At 36.1% G+C, this 16,572-nt stretch overlaps 1 protein-coding gene across 7 annotated transcripts in view; it reads left to right on the top strand.

Moving 5' to 3' along the window:
• The window catches only part of dgkh (diacylglycerol kinase, eta), a 103,743-nt gene that overhangs the window by 54,579 nt on the left and 32,592 nt on the right, over nt 1-16,572 (top strand). For all 7 annotated transcript variants that reach the window (XR_003672647.1, XM_028436029.1, XM_028436028.1 and 4 more), the window contains 4 exons: nt 4,828-4,960; nt 10,552-10,658; nt 12,150-12,275; nt 15,515-15,617. Coding sequence is in view for 6 of the 7 variants with exons in the window: in XM_028436029.1 (XP_028291830.1) it covers nt 4,828-4,960; nt 10,552-10,658; nt 12,150-12,275; nt 15,515-15,617 (469 nt within the window). In the remaining variant the exon portion in view is untranslated. The remainder of the gene's footprint in view (nt 1-4,827; nt 4,961-10,551; nt 10,659-12,149; nt 12,276-15,514; nt 15,618-16,572) is intronic.

Genomic DNA, 16,572 nt, shown 5'->3' with positions numbered 1-16,572 from the left:
CAAACAATGTGTTGAATGGACAATTTCTCCTTCACAAAAATACATTTTGGTCTGAGTGAGTCATCAGGATGTTTTTGTAAACAGAAATAACAACAACAATTATATACATATAATAAAGGTGATTTCATCAAGTCTCATCTTTTCACACTTGGAACTATAGGTGCTGATAATGTGGTATGATTAAAGCTTTTCCTTATTTACTTGTGGATAAAGCTGATAGAAACTTCATTTTTGAATGATTTTCAACTATAGCTGTTATTATCCACACATACAGTGAAGTTAGTGCAGGAATTCATAGACTGAAAGACGTTCATGTTTAGTCAGAGTCCAAATCCTGCATACACGTGAATTTAAATGCTTGGTTTAACAAAACAGGAGAAGACATCCGACAGGCTGGGGATGTGTTTGCTGACTGTAGGAAGAAAACATTGCTGCGTTTCAGCGGCTTTGATTTCAAAGCAAAATCTTACATAAGACCTCATCCCTCAGCCCCGTTTACTGCACCGCAGTGCAGCAGAACCATCTCAGAGCTCGCTACAGTATACTGTTCACACACACACACACACACACACACTCAATCCCTCCGTAGCATTTAGACCCTGAGGCATCACCTCCTTTATTAATTGGCAATTTCTTATTTATTAAAAAACGTCCAATACAAGAGAGGATGTTCCTGTAATAAACAAGAAGAATAATCAGGATTATAACAAATGTAAAAACTACATTTACCAACAAAGCCCTGAGAACTTGGACAAACCATACTTTCTTATTTTACTAAACGTAGGAGTTTCATTTCTGTCTTAAATAGAGCTGGTTTTTATGATCCATCACGTGATGAATTAAAAATGAAGCACTAGTTAGTCATGGAGCAGTAATCTTTTATTGAACTATTCTAGACAACATTATTTACCAAATGTTAATATGAAAATATGATCACTTTTAATCAATGACCAACTTTTCTTTATTAGCAGACGAAGTGTGACTCTAGTCTGAAAGAGTTAAACAGCTTGTGATTGATTACTAACAAATATGTATGTATATGTAAAATAATACATTTTCATAATAAAACAAGAGCTCTCAGAGAGCGCAAACCTCTGACAAGCAGCAAATATCAGTCATTGATCTTGATCATGGCACCATGATCTTTCACACTTTAAAGGCTTTGAAGAAATTTCTAATCATTAATAAAGATACAGTAGGTCTTAAAGTATGGACACCTCCCATTTATTTGAAAAATTTCGGTAAAATGCGCAATCCAGATCTAATCTGGATGAATCTCAATGGGCTAATTAAGAAACCAACCTGACAGAGTCAAATTTCATAAAGATCGGTCAATTACACACCGAGATATGATCTTTTCAAATTTCACCAATAAAGAGAGATTGGGATTTGTTGATTTTTTAAAATGGTCCAGAATCAGTATATTGATCCAGATCCCCTCCAATATTTAATGGAATCTTCCATGGCCCAAGGTCTCTCTTTGGTTCCAATTCTGTCAAAATCCATCAAGTATTTTTCACTTAATCCAGCTAACAGACAAAAAAACAAATAAATAAATGACATTGAAAATATTACGTAGGTAATGAACTCACCAGAATCTTTTTCTTTTTTTTTTTTTTTTTACCAAAGAAGCACATCAAATTCAATATAATTAAACATGTTCAACGTTAAACAAGAATCCAACATGAATTTAATTAAACTTTAAAGACTTTATCTTGTACAAAAAAAGGCTAAACCACTGTTTGAATTCAGTCGGACCTTATTTTTCTCAGCATTTAACAAAAACTAATACAGGACACACGGTCATACCTCCATATCTAACTGTTGACAGGACAAGCATTCATGTCTCAGAAAGAAGATGATTTTCACTTTCAGATAGACGTAAAGACTCTTTATCTTTATCTTTATCTTTAAGGCATGCAATGACCAAAAATAACCAATGTATTCATGTGAAGCATCGACCTCAGCAAACTGTGATTTTAACGTCTTGTTCAGACTGAAGGTAGTTCAGAATGAGAGAGGTTGATGCTCCATTGTTGGAGTATCACAGTATTGTGAACCAGAAATACAAAAGTCAAACATCAAACTTGAATCTTAGGTGCAGAAAGTCATGGTTCCTTCATGTTTCTCTTTAAAACTCCCCCCGTGCCTGGTTTTCTTCCAGCCGTCTGTTTCCAAGGTGATCCTTTCACGAAGAGTGGCCACTTATTACAGTCACAGCTTTTATTGTCTGATTGTGTGACTTATGTTGAGTTCTATAAAGAGAGTGAATCAATACTGATGTCATTATGGGACAGTAAACAGGAAGGAGCTGTAGAGACACCCCATCAAACGGCCAGTAAACAGGAGCCATGTTCCATATAACACTAAAAAGGGTCTCTGTCTGTCTATAGCTCTATATATATACATATACAGTATATAGACTGAGGCTGTGTTGGATTAGGATGATGAGCGTTCCCACTGAAGTATACTTACAAGTTTCCCAAGATGCATTTGGAACCTACAACAACAAAAACCTGAATCACACTGAGGCTAAATATCTCTGTTGATTCTCCACCTTTGAAAGTTCTGTAAACATTTTAAGTGAAAAAGTGACCAAGTAGAATATCAACATGTGCTCATTTGACCCATAAAAGTCACGGAAAACACATTTCATGCTGACATCCCAGAGATTTCGGCGACCCTTCATTGTTCTACTGATAAAACTTCATTTCAAAACGAGCCCTTTTTACAAAAGTGATAAAAAATAACGGATGAAAGACAAGAAGAGATGCTTTTGTTTTGAAAAGGGGATGTTTGATTTTTAGCGTGGAGCCAGTCCAACAAGAACAATTTTACATTACATTATTATAAACATTCAGGTATTTCTCACACAATATTGTCATTCTATCTCATGTGAATTCACTACATAATCATTTTGACGTCATACCTAGTATGAGTATTACGTTAATATGACATTTACAACACAGCCCGAGCCCCTAGCTAGCTTTACGCCCTAGGCGAGTTATCTAAACATAGTACACAATTTTGTGGCAAATCATGTGACCCAACATAAGTGGTTTGGGACGTTCTGATGACTGAAGTTTGCGTTTACTCATAAACTTTGGCTGTTAGCCACCATTAGCCACTGAAGCTAGCAGTTGATGGTTGCTCCATGGAAGCTAAACAGGGCCACGGGAAGTGGGGGTCCTAGGGGTGCTGCAGCACCCCCTAGTGGCGAGAGGGAGATTTAAAAAAAAAAAAAAAAAAATGTCATTATCCAAGACAAAGTCGTTCCCTGTATGACTTTGCATCTATTTCGTATTTTGAGGAACTTTTCTGTGGTTTATCCATTGCAGTGCTTACCTCTGAGTGCCTCCAACATGTATTATTTACCTCCGATTACCACCAACATGGCCGCGTATCCAAGATACTGCCCAGAAGTGATGGTGAAAACCCTCTATAGAGTCACGTGAAATAACGTAGATGGTGCAGTGACTCAGGTTCATGTCAGCTGACCAAATCATTGTTATGGTGTTATTGCGAAGTTTAACTAATAGAACACATATTCATCTGAGAACTGATGGTGTCTGTGCGTTACAGACCCTGGCTGTGTACAATATAGTAGTGAATCTCAAGCCATTTATTTATTTTTAAAATGTATTTTAAATAGGCCTATGAGCTCATACCTTTTTTGTCCAAAAAAAACAACACATTTTTTTCACAGCATTCTTTGTTCAAATGTACTTCCAGCGGCCCTGAAGCTAAATGACTCATAAAGAAAATAACCCAACAAAATCTTTAGTATTCTATTTGATCTGCAGGTGCCCTATAATAATCCACTGAACAGATTGATTTTGTATGAACTTGCACTTGCTGTAATACAAACTATGAATGGGTGAAATTATTTGCTTTCCATGATGCCTTCAAATTTTATTTTTTGCGAATTCAACAAAACTAAAAACCAAATTCTGTCGACTTCTGTATAGGCTAATTAAGTAGAAACATAGCAACAGGCTAATAAAGCTACTTATTAACATGAGGCTATCTGTAACATTACATGCATATTTATCATAACTCTCAGAGTCCTGCATAGTCTCTTCTTTCTTTCTCCTTTTTCTTGTACATTTTACACATCACGTATTTCAGTCAAAATTGTATGATTTTATTATTTATGTTTTTCAGAACAGGCGTACAAAGTAAATAAGAATGTTTAACTAAAAAATACGTGTTCTCCTGATAGCACGACATCTACAAATTAATAATTATTAGGCCAAAATCAGTAAAAACTATATATATATACATACTTATAAAAACAAAACAAATCAAATATCACTTTAACTCAACTTAACTTAAAGTTACTTAAAGGTGACATTGTAGGGCAATATAAGTAAAGACACGAAAATGACAAAAAAAAACACGAAAATATATAGATAAAAAAAAAGTACACAACATTTATTCCAAAAACACACAAGATGACCACAAAAGAACACAATAATAACAGAAAAATATACAAAATGCCTTCAGAAACATGCAAAAATTACTGATAACACAAATATAACAGAAAAATACAAAAAAATCAACAAATTTATATAGAAATAATAGGAAAATACACAACAATCTTTGTTCTTTCTTGTGGTAAATCTCAGTTTTGTCATTATTCTAAATGCTGACATGAAGGTTGATAATTTGACCGTCATTTCTGTGGCCCCTACTGTGATAGAAGTTGTCCATCCCTGCCCTGAGTAAACCTAAACACAAAGGAATAAGTAATGAAGTGTATAGTGTGTATAATGCTGATGCTGATGCTGACGCGCTGCCAACCTCTTCTGACCTCTCCTTTGCCAGACGGCACAGTTTAATGTGGAACATTTCTCAGGGATGCACAACTGGTACGCCTGCTCCCATGCACGGCCCACCTTCTGCAACGTCTGCAAAGACAGCCTGTCTGGGGTCACGTCTCACGGCCTCTCCTGCGAAGGTGAGTCAAACGCACACCTTCACTATTGACTATTATAATGGCAAAATCAGACTGATATAACTATTAAAATCAATAGGTGGAACTGATAACGTAACCACGCTCCTTTATCCTTTGACTCTGCTCAACCAGCGCCGCTACATGCTAAGCTAACCCGAAACAAAATAGCAAAACAACAACCCAAATATAAAAAATCGCTCCGAACGACACAAATACACAAAATGACAGCAAAAGAGAAACATCTTAAAATTTTCATATCTGTCACCTTATACTGTAAGTCATCATTTGGCAGAATTTGGAACAGCTGCTGCACAGACTCTGAAAGATGTGGAGACATAATTCATTGCATTTTTAATAATGATCGATAATGATTCAATTTATTAAGGGTGGGACAATGCGCTTGAGTTCACGATATGATACGTTATACTGACTCCGAGGTGTAATTCTGACTCCGATAGGTAACCTCTTAGAGTCAGAATTATTGAGAATAATTAGTCACTATTGTGACAAATTATTCGTCACTATTGAGTTCAGGTGATTGATATGAGATTTTTCTTTTTTTTTTTTTTAAGAAAAAGGGCAAAAAGTTATCATTACAATTTGTTTTTATATATATATATATTATATATTTTCATAATTATTATATTAAAATTTTAACTTTGAACTCTGCATGAGATGTTCGAGTTTTCAAAGTAAATATAACAAATTTGATAAACTATAAAATAAAAAATACTTTTAAAGATACTTTTAAAGGGCAAAAACTAAACATTCCACTGCCAGACTGACAATTAGACAACTAGAAGTTTATATAACTAATATACATATGCTCATCATCATCATGATATTATCATGACATCATTTTAAAGATCATTCATTGCATTTCATAATGATTACATTATTAGGGGTGAGGCAAACACTGAGTCACAATACAATACATTATACTGACTCCGAGGGGTAATTCTGACTCAGAGAGAATTATTAGCGCTATTGCGAACAATTATTCAGGAGAGTGATGCATTTTAAAAGAAAAAAGGACAAAAACAGAGATCATGAAAAAAGTAAAAAACAGTAGAGAGAGAAGAGAGTGAGAGAGAGAGAGGAGAGAGGCAGAGATTCGAAGCGAATGAGAGATAAATATATATATATATATAGATTCATTCAGAGGTGTCCCCGATCCAATATTGATATCGATATCGGTCCGATATCAGGCAGAAAACTTCATCTAAAATCACCGATATAAGCTCTCCGATGTTTCGCTCCAACCACTTCTATCCATAGGTGACTGTGGTTCACACTCCAACACAGTAACCTACTGTTGCTGACTATTGTTCTCTTTTTGAGTGACATCACTTGATCAAACCTTTTCTCACATTCCACACTACAAAATAAGTAATAAAAGTATGTATGAGTCATGCTAATATCGGATCGGATCAATATCGGTGTCAGCCGATATGCAAGGCTGCAATATCGGTATCATATCGTAAGTGAAAAAGTTGTATCACTATCAGGACATCCCTGATATTCATTACACTTAATTTGAACTTTGAACTCTGCAGCTTCGATATGTTCACGTTTCAAACTGACTGAATGTAAAGAATTAAATAAACTAATAATTATAAAGACTTTTACCCTTTAAAGTTTCGCTGCCAGACTGAAAATTCATGCAGGTCTGAAACTAGAAGCTAATAGAGCTAATATATCACGACATCCTTTGAAAGAAATCCACAGTCTACACCAGAGGTAGTTTCCTGTGCTGACCTGTGGGGGCAGCAACAGGTCTCTGCTGCAATGATCTACCAGAAGAAGAAGAACGACAACAGAGGGTAGAGAGAGTTAGCATATCTGAATCTGAAGGGTCATGTTGAAAACCTTAGCAAACATCCAGTCAACCAGTGATCTAGAAAGCTTTTGCTATGACATTATATAAGATATACAGCGTACAACAGGGTGGTGTGTGACTGTTACCTGATGATGTTTAATGAGTCACTGAAGGATCCATTTCAGTTAAAATATCACTTCAGGTGTCGCACGTCGCTGGTTTTTCCACATGCTTTGTTTGCATCGTGTGCTTTACATCACGATCAAACGTTATAACTCTCAAACAGAGGCTGGAGAAGTGACGCCTTATCTCCTCACCTCGCCCCGTTTCTCTCCTTCTATCACCTCATCTGAAGTGGCGGGTGATAATGAGCACCATCTGCATTTCTCCTTCACGTTAATTTTGCTAATGTTCCTCTGTGAGTGTGAGAGCCTCTTCACTCTGTGAACTCATTAACATCCACAAACACTTCCAACACAATGAAGACCAGACACAATCACAATTCCCCAGTTTCCACCGGATCCGTAACTGTTCCAAAACTGCTGCGTCAATTTGCCAATTCCTACCTTCTATTTTTGCCGGACGCTAGAGCTGTGCTCCAGCAATTCAACAAAGATGTGGGACAGTGCACAGACACAGTGTAAAATGTCTGGTTTATTTACAAAATAAAATACTCTGTGTTCAAGGGGGATCTTAATTCCATCCATTTATCAACCCTCTTGCTCCTTCTGGGTCGCATGGGTCTGCTGATGTCTATCTCCAGCTTTCTTCAGGTAGTAGGCGGGGCTACACCCTGGACAGGGCGGGATTGGATCATATTTCACATATAAATATTGACCTTATTCGTGGTTGAATCACAATATTCTTCACAAAAGCGGAAGATCTACAGGGCAGGGCCAAGTGGATATCCTTCTGTTCCTCTCCAAGGACACAATGAACTGTTTGTATGGCTTTGTGCTTCTCTTGGTGTTCGCTACAACTCATTATATCGCGCGATTACACGTGAATTAGCGGGATCTCCTGAGTCTTGGCTGCAACGGATGCACATCACAGACGGAGGCAGTGGGGAGTTATGCAGCGGAGCAGATACAGATCCAGTGGAAATCCGGTTTTAAGGTGCGTTCACACTGAACGCAACTTCAATGACTATAGTTGTTTAAATGGTCTGTCATGAGTCGCTTGAACATAGTCACGCTTCATCTACCCCAGTGACGTGACGACCAGTAGAGTGACGATCGGATGTCGCGATTAAGCGCCACTTGAAGTTACTTGAAAGGTTCAAAATGATTGATGATTGAGTCACTTAACGTTGTGTCATTTAAATTGATTTTCAATATAATCTCGTCACCAGAGTTGCTGAAGTCACGTTTGGTGTGAACACACCTTTAGGACTGAGATTGAATCCACACATATTAAAGCTTTATCAACCTGTGAGGAAATAGCAACAAGTCCCTCAGGTTTGGGTTAGCTTACCATGTAGCGGCGCTGGCTGAGCAAGGTAAAAGGCTAAAGGGGCAGGGCTATGTTTTCAGTTGCACTATATTTCATTTTCTATGAATTATAATGAAAAAACATGTTAAAACTGATCAGAAAAGTAAAATAAATGCATTTCTTTTACAAGTTTTCTATAATTTTAATCACAGAATTTTTATTCTAAATAAACCAATAGTCTTTAGGTATTGGATCTTACCAGAAAAAAATCAGATAATTGCATTAAGAATGTTTTTGTCATTGTTGATCATGTATAATGAATGTTTAAGCCAGGACAGAGAGACGATCAGTGCTCATAATTCTGTTTGTGTGATTTTGCCTCAGTATTTTCTTTCATTCTCATCCATTAACAGTGAATCTCTCTAATGCTTTGCTAACGTTGTCTAACTGCGTTGAGCAGCGGACAAGAGTAAAGCATTGATTTTTGCGCTCTGGGAATATGTGTGCTTTCATTCCTGATGTCAGGGATGAAAAGCGGAAGTCAAAGATGGGGAAACATTCTGGCGTGTTATTGGTAAAGCCTCTAAGTGCCTGTTTTCTGCTGCAGTAGAAGAAGGCGAGGAGGACGTGTTGCAGCTGTAATTGCAGTCGCTCTTGTTTCTCCTGCACAGCAGAGCACACATTGTAAACGTAGCCTATCTCTTACTGCTCCCTAATTTTCCAAAGACGAGGCTATTTTTAGTCACTTCTTCTTAACATGACAGTCAGAGTTTCCATGTTTATAGCAACTGATTTTCCATTTCCGAATTTCCCCCAATTCCGTTTCAGAGTTTACTCTGAACGTTTCATCTCCGCGCCAGTTTACACGTTTCTGTGTTGTTGCCATTTCATCAGCTTTCCCTATTCAGACGTCATTACAGGCCATTAAACTTCCAAAAATAAAGTTAACTATTGTCGTTAATTTGACATTTGTACACAGCAGAAATGCTCTGAATCAAGTATGTGCTGAGATTGCTAAAGCTATACACATTACATTGACATTAAAGCTGCAGTATGTCCGGTTTTTTTTTTTTTTGCCTTAATTGTTCTGAAAGGACAGTGCACTTTTGAAGCTTATCTTTGCTTTATATTTGATGTTTAAAAATTCAGAAACGTGATACAAAGTCAATGCGCGTTGACGTCCTCATTTTTCAACATTATTTTTCCATTGTTTACACTTGAAATACAAAATGTATAAGAAACCGACCATATCCAAGCAATGCCAATAAGTTACAGATATCAGTCCCAACAGGATTTTGTGACCAATTTCTATTTAATTAAGGGAAATATGTCATAAATTGTGGATTTTGTTTTGTTTAACACTACAATTGACTGCAATCATGTGATACAGTATAAGCACCAGGAAAACTGTAAGTTTCTCCTGCGAATTGGATGCTCCAAAGGGCCGGATTTGGCCCCCGGGCCATGAGTTTGACAGATATGCTCTGAAAACGAGGGGGGGAGGTGAGCGTGGTTGTTTCTATGCAAAGATTCTACATACTGCAGCTTTAAACCACCCATTTAAGAAGACAAATTTCCTGTTAAAAAAACTGAAAACATGCATGATAGTATAATTGATTATTCTAAAAGAGTTATATTTAAAATTTCCATTTCAGGAAGGGAATTCTGTATTTTTTGTCTGATTATAGCCAAAATTGGAAAAGCGGAAAATTGGAGGACCTAGATGTGTGCTCAATACAGTCCTGAAAGCAGAATAGTGTAACTCAACCCCGAACTTTTGGCTAGGATTTAAAAAAATGCCCTTGATAATGGGCGGGGCTCCTGGAGGAGTTAAGACACGCCCAGTCTATACTATAAAAATCTCCAAAGAACAATCAATGCTATGCTAACTAGCTTCTCAATACTCACTATAGCTCTCTATTCACATTCTTTCAATCCAACCAACTCACCACAGATTGTATTGTTAACGGGTGTTGGTTTTTATAGGAGGGGCGGGGCTAACAGTGGTGGTTTGTGTCATAAGAAGCCACTAAAACATCACAAAACACCATTCTCAGCCGACAGAAAGATTTTTATTTTAATAGCCTGGTTTCAACCCATAGACGGCAGTCACATTTTTACAAAAAATTATGACAAATTAAAATATTTTGACTAAAATTTATCGACTTGGACTAGGATCATTTAACAAAACCACATCATACCAATTTTTTTTTTTTTTTAATTTTGGGGTTTATTTATACTTTTTAGAAGCTAAGCTTTCCTCTATCATGGTTTGTGTCCTGATCAATGGTTAATCTGGAGAGGCTGATGTGATTTGTGCATTTTTTGTGTGTTTTTTTGTCAGTGTGTAAGTTCAAAGCACACAAACGCTGCGCAGTCAGAGCCACTAACAACTGTAAATGGACCACTCTGGCCTCCATAGGGAAGGACATTATCGAGGACGAGGATGGGGTAAGTAATCATTTTTACCTCTCTGCTGCAAAACAACTCTATATGCAGAGCTCTATGTGATTTTCTACAATATTAGACGTGAAGTGTTTATTACGTTTAGACATTAAAATGTTGTGTAGAATAGGAAAAATACTGTATGTTGTTTTTTTTCTCAACAATTAAAAAAAAAAACAAGTTCTTTAATTTAAAAAAAAAAAAAACGAATGCGCTTTGTAAAACAAATAATGATAAACTGTATAGACAGTCAAACTTAAATCCTTCAACAAGAATCATAACAATAATAATTGTATGTGTAAAATCATTAAAAATAAAGATAATTAACTAAATGTCAAGTTTGATTTACTATTAAACAATTCCCCAAAAAATAGAAATAATAATGGTTAAAAAACAATAAAAGTATTATTAAAGTATTCAAAAGTTTAATTAGTATTATGTAATCATTTTTTTTATTACATAGACAGGAATTAATCATTTACAATCAGTAACTGGAGTTTATTACTGATGTTGCTCCAAAAAAACAAAACACCAACAGTTCAGCTGACTACAATAACAGGTCACACCAGGTCATATTCCTTCATATTCACAAATCTGTTGTTCCCAAACAAAAACCTGCTCAAGTCAGATTACCAATTTTAAACAAAAAATTGATTTAGAAAAACAAACAAACTTTTTTCAGGTATTTTCATTTGTTTTCTTTAACTCTTTATTCTATTATCTTTGTCTCTTTAATTTACTGCAGGAATATCAGCTCTCTTTTAATCCACCAGGTATAGATTGTTTTCACTGGATAATAATATATAGAAAAGTGCTATAGAAAATTGATGAATTATAATGATAATTGTTATTATTACAACCATTTGAGAATATTTACAGTGCTCCTTTTGAACTTGAACAACTTGATCCAAAACTAATTCAGACATAAATCAAATAATTCTTCTATAAAAAAGAACATATTAACCAAAAGTACAGCTGCACTTATTGTTCTGTATTTAAAAGGTAAAGCTTTAGTTTAGCCTTTGTTTACATTTCTATAAATGGACCTTCAGAGACGCCGTCCCCGTTGTTACATGTGACATCATCAGCCGTGTGTGTGTGTGTGTGTGTGTGTGTGTGTATGGTGGAAGGAGCTTCACTTGGTGCTAGCATAAACACACAGTATACAGGACCTGGAGGAGTTTATCGTTACGTATTTACAATGTAAAAGGAACCGATGAGCGGAATTGAAATACAAGCAAACAAACATTTTCTAGGAATTGGATTACTGGGATGCGGTTCTCAGAAAGAACCTTTTTTCGATTCCCATCCTTACATAAACCCAACAATGTCTTCATGAATTGCATTAAAACTCAGGCTTGGCCAAATTATCGCATTCTAAACAGAAGTTGATCTGCAATCTAAACTGATTAATGTGTTTGTAGGAATGTAAGAAACCCTCTGATTCATAGAGCTGCAGAATGAGTCCTGACATGGTCATGAAATATGTGTGTGCAGATTGCTATGCCTCACCAGTGGCTGGAGGGAAACCTGCCCGTCAGTGCCAAATGTGCAGTGTGTGATAAGACGTGTGGCAGCGTGCTGAGGCTGCAGGACTGGCGCTGCCTCTGGTGCAAAGCTATGGTGAGACATTATATAAGTTCACATTTACAGCTGTTACCTTCATATAAATGTTACATGACGTACATTAAAAAACATACAAATGAAAGCCTCCACATTCCAGGCTTTATTCTCATAAACAACGAGACGAACATTGTATATGTTATTATTGTTTTGTCAGCCAGTAACTCCATCTATTAAATAAAATGTGAATATTTAAAATATATATATAAAATATGCTACGAGTGAAGTAGATACACTGTGTAGTTCAGTGTAGCTGGTACAGTATCTCATGATAAAGGAGTATGGAATATGTGTATAGCATAGTCACATATTGTAATACAGGAAAACAATCATCTGTAAAATAAGGAAAAACAGAAAAACGCTGCTTATCAGGTTTTTAATGTTTCTGTATTTCTGTTCTGGTTTTAAGTCAGTAAGACAAAATAACTTCACCGTTAATTTGTTATTTTGATTTGGTTTTAAAACGGAATAACCAAAGAACGAACAGTACACGGATTGTTCTGTATTTTTTTTTTTTTTTTTTTCATTTTTGTATATTTTTGTTTTGTGTGTTTTTGGAGGTTTTTTTTGTATTTTTGTGTCATTTTATCCATGTTTCATGGTGTGTTTCATAGTTTTGCATATTTTGATTGTAGTTTTGGGAGTCATTTAGTTTGGTTTATTTTTATTTTTTATTTATTTTTTGCCATTTTGTTTATTCTAATGTCATTTTGGGTGTTTTTGGATTTATTTGCTTATTTGTGGCCCCCAGGCCGGAGGTTGCCTACAGCATGTCGGCCCTATGTGTTCGATTTTGCTGCTCCTTAGTGGTTGTTCGATATTTTTATTTTTAAATTTTTTTGTATTTTTTGTTTATTTTATGCATCTTTCATGGTGTGTATTTATAGTTTTGCTTGTTTTTAATTGTAGTTTTGTGTGCTTTGGGAGTCATTTAGTGTGTTTTTGTTGCCTTTTTGTTTATTCTTCTGTCATTTTGTGTGTTTTTGGATTTATTTACTTATGGTATTTGTGGCCCCCGGGTCGGAGGTTGCCTACAGTATGTCGGCCCTATGGATTCGATTTAGCTGCTCGTCAAATGTTTTGGTGGTTGTTCTGTATTTTTTTTCTTTTATTTTTGTACATTCTTGGTTTGTGTGTTTTGAGAGTCATTTTGTTTGTGCTTCTGTAGACGTGGACGATATAAGGCAAAATTCATATCTCAATATTTTTTTCTGAAAATGGCGAGGAAAAAAAGGCACAAAAAACCTACAGAAATATACAAACAAATGGAGAAATTTACAAAAGAACAACACAAATACGCAAAATGAAAAAAAAAGCGTCACACAAGGAGAAAAAATACACAATGGGACAACAAAACAACATACATACCAAAAAATACACAATAAAACAACAAAAATACATAGAACAAAGATACACAATGGGACAGGCACATTTATTAATAAACAGCTGCACAATAAGTCCCACTTTTTGCTTTTTCTCCAATATGAACAGCACTTGTGAGTGAGTTCTGTGGTGTGGTTTAGGGGAAGGTCTGGTGTAGGATGCTCTCAGAAATCCATCTGAACTGAGCTTTTCATGCTGTAGAAGTGAAAGCAGTGATTCCTAGAACAAGTATTTTAAATACAAAATAAGCTATAAAATAAAAATATATATATTGATACAGGTGATGTTGTAATTGAATCTTGATATATTGCCCAGCCCTATATCACTGTAAAACCTGGACACTCAAAGTAATTAAATAGATTAAGTGGTTTATAATCAAAGGGCAAGTTGGTGTAACATGTTCTTCTTTTTTGAGTAACTGTAACTAATATTTTTTGAGTGAATAGAACTACTGTATATTTGTTTTGAAAAAAGCATTACTTAAAAACACAACTTAAAGAATTCAGTAATTCTATAACAATGATCAAGTCCTATTGTCCAAATAGGAATTATTAAAAAAACAAACTAAATACACGTGGCACTTAATGTAACTGTTATCAAAAGGTACAAGTAGTCAGTCATTCAACCTTTAACTCTTTCAGTCTCAGCCATTTTCAGAATTTCTATTAAGAATTTGACTCATTTTTAAAGACCCACAGAATATTTGTACTATGACAATGACTATTAATTCTAACACCAGATTCTGAAAGATTAGACTCTTTAATTTCATCAGAAAAAAAAAAATTGTTTCTAGCTTGTTTTGATCTTCTGTAATCAGCAGTGAATAGAGGCAAGTTTCACACAAATCACCAGTTTGTGACAAAAAACTGAGTTAAAACGTCTTTTTCTGAAAAAACCTGTCAGTGACTTTGAAGCATTTTTTTTTTTTTTTGCTTTAGTGACACCTCAACATTAGTTTCCTTCTATAAAACTACAAAAACAACACTGAGACCGGGCTTTTGATGGGAAAATTATTCTTATTTTACTACCTGGGTCAGAGTTGAATGGTTTTTCTTACTGTATTTTGGCAATTCCTCCAAGTCTCTCCCCCCGTTAGTTCCCACACACTCAACTTCCTCCTCATCCTCGGACATGCCGAGTGTCAGCGCTTGTCCCGTTTTTGGGATTGTTTTCTCTCACCATCGCCACACTCTCAATAGTCCCCTTAGTTCCACACATGCTCTGGTCGAGTGTGAGCTGCTGTGACTTCAGCATCAACTCTCGTAAACTCTTTTTCTCTGAGCTCTGCCCATCACAGGTGATCTCTCATCCAAAGGTGCTACCACCTACATGTCACCAGTTGGTCACTACATCATGGTACAAGTTAGATATTCACCGGAGAGCGTCGTCACTCTGTCTCCTAGCAACCCCAGCCGAAAAAATACAATTCACGTCTATAGATGTCAATGGCACTCAATGAGTTAAGTTCTGGGAAATTTTGACTTTTAAGTTAATCAACTTGAAAAGAATTGAGGCAATCAATTGCCTTATTTTTTTTTTAGTTCTGGTAACTTATTCAGGTTTACAGTATATTCTTCTGTCATTTTGTGTGTTTTTGGATTTCGTTTGTGCATTTTCTTTGGGTGCCGATTAGATCAAAGGCCGTATGTTGTCCCCGGGCCAGAGGTGCCTACAGTGTATCTGCCATAATGGGTTTGATTCAGTTGCTACTCAAAGGAAAGGTGAGAGTTGATGTTTGGATGTTGCAGAGGAGCTTTAGAGGAGAAACGAAGGATCACAGAGGATGTTAACGTAGATGGGAGGAGGAGATGAGGATAAAACAAAAGCCTGTTTGTAACTTCCTGTTGTCCTTCCAGGTGCACACAGCATGTATGGATCTGTATCCACGGAAGTGTCCGCTCGGCCAGTGCAAAGTCTCCATCATTCCCCCGACGGCGCTGAACAGCATCGACTCAGACGGTAAGCGCCGCTGCACCGCGCACGTTCACGTGCACTCGCCCTGACTTTTAGCAGTTGTTGAAATTCTGACTTTGAACTCTGTGCGGCCTCTCGCTCTTTGTGGATGATTCATTCCAGTTCGGTAAAGGCACAGAAGTCCATTCGGGCATACTATAATTCACACACACACACACACACACACACGTAAAAGCCCGTCAGTGTTTGCTTCCCCCTGTAAACTGCCGAAGCGTGAATGAATTGAAGCAATGAGGAGACACCACATTATGACTCCTAGGTTACGTCACACCTCCTGTTAGCCAAGGATTCTCCTCTGTTTTCTCAGAATGAAGCTTAAAATACGCTTTAGAACCAACCAGGGTTGAGGTCAAATATAATAGTAATTGTCCTTCCACAACCAAAAGTGTACATAGTGTTTGTTTATGTCTAGTACGTGTGTGATCCACAAGTGAAAGTGTACGTATGCTTATGCCTTGTATTTTTTAATTCTATTGTATTTTTCTTCGTTTATTTAGTTATTGTTTGATGCTGTTATATTTCCTGTTTTCCTGTTTTTTGGAGCTGCTGCAACATCTAATTTTCTTCCATTGGGGGATCAATACATTTTTATCTTATTCTTTTTTATCTTTTATCTTATCTTAATTACGTAATTGGTAATTCATTACAAATATGACATAATTATAATTGTAGCCGAAATTAAACTATCTGTTGCTGTTGTTATTGTAATTGAATTGGAGCCACAATGTGATTGTCCACATCATCAACATTCATGTTAGTGTTTAGAATATGAACCAACCTGGGCATTAATACAGGAAAGAGTAAAAGGTTTGTGTTTTTGTTGTTGTTTTGTTTTGTTTTGGGAGTTATTTTACTGTATTTAAGTTGCAGTTGTATTTACTTTTTGTAGTTGTCCTGTGTGTTTCTCTAGTAATTTTGTGTATTTTTTGGTAAATGTTGT

This window comes from Gouania willdenowi, chromosome 21, assembly GCF_900634775.1.
Source record: "Gouania willdenowi chromosome 21, fGouWil2.1, whole genome shotgun sequence".
Taxonomy (NCBI): Eukaryota; Metazoa; Chordata; class Actinopteri; order Blenniiformes; family Gobiesocidae; genus Gouania; species Gouania willdenowi.
The sequence above is the reverse complement of the archived record's forward strand: the minus strand, read 5'-3'. Positions and strand labels throughout refer to the sequence as shown.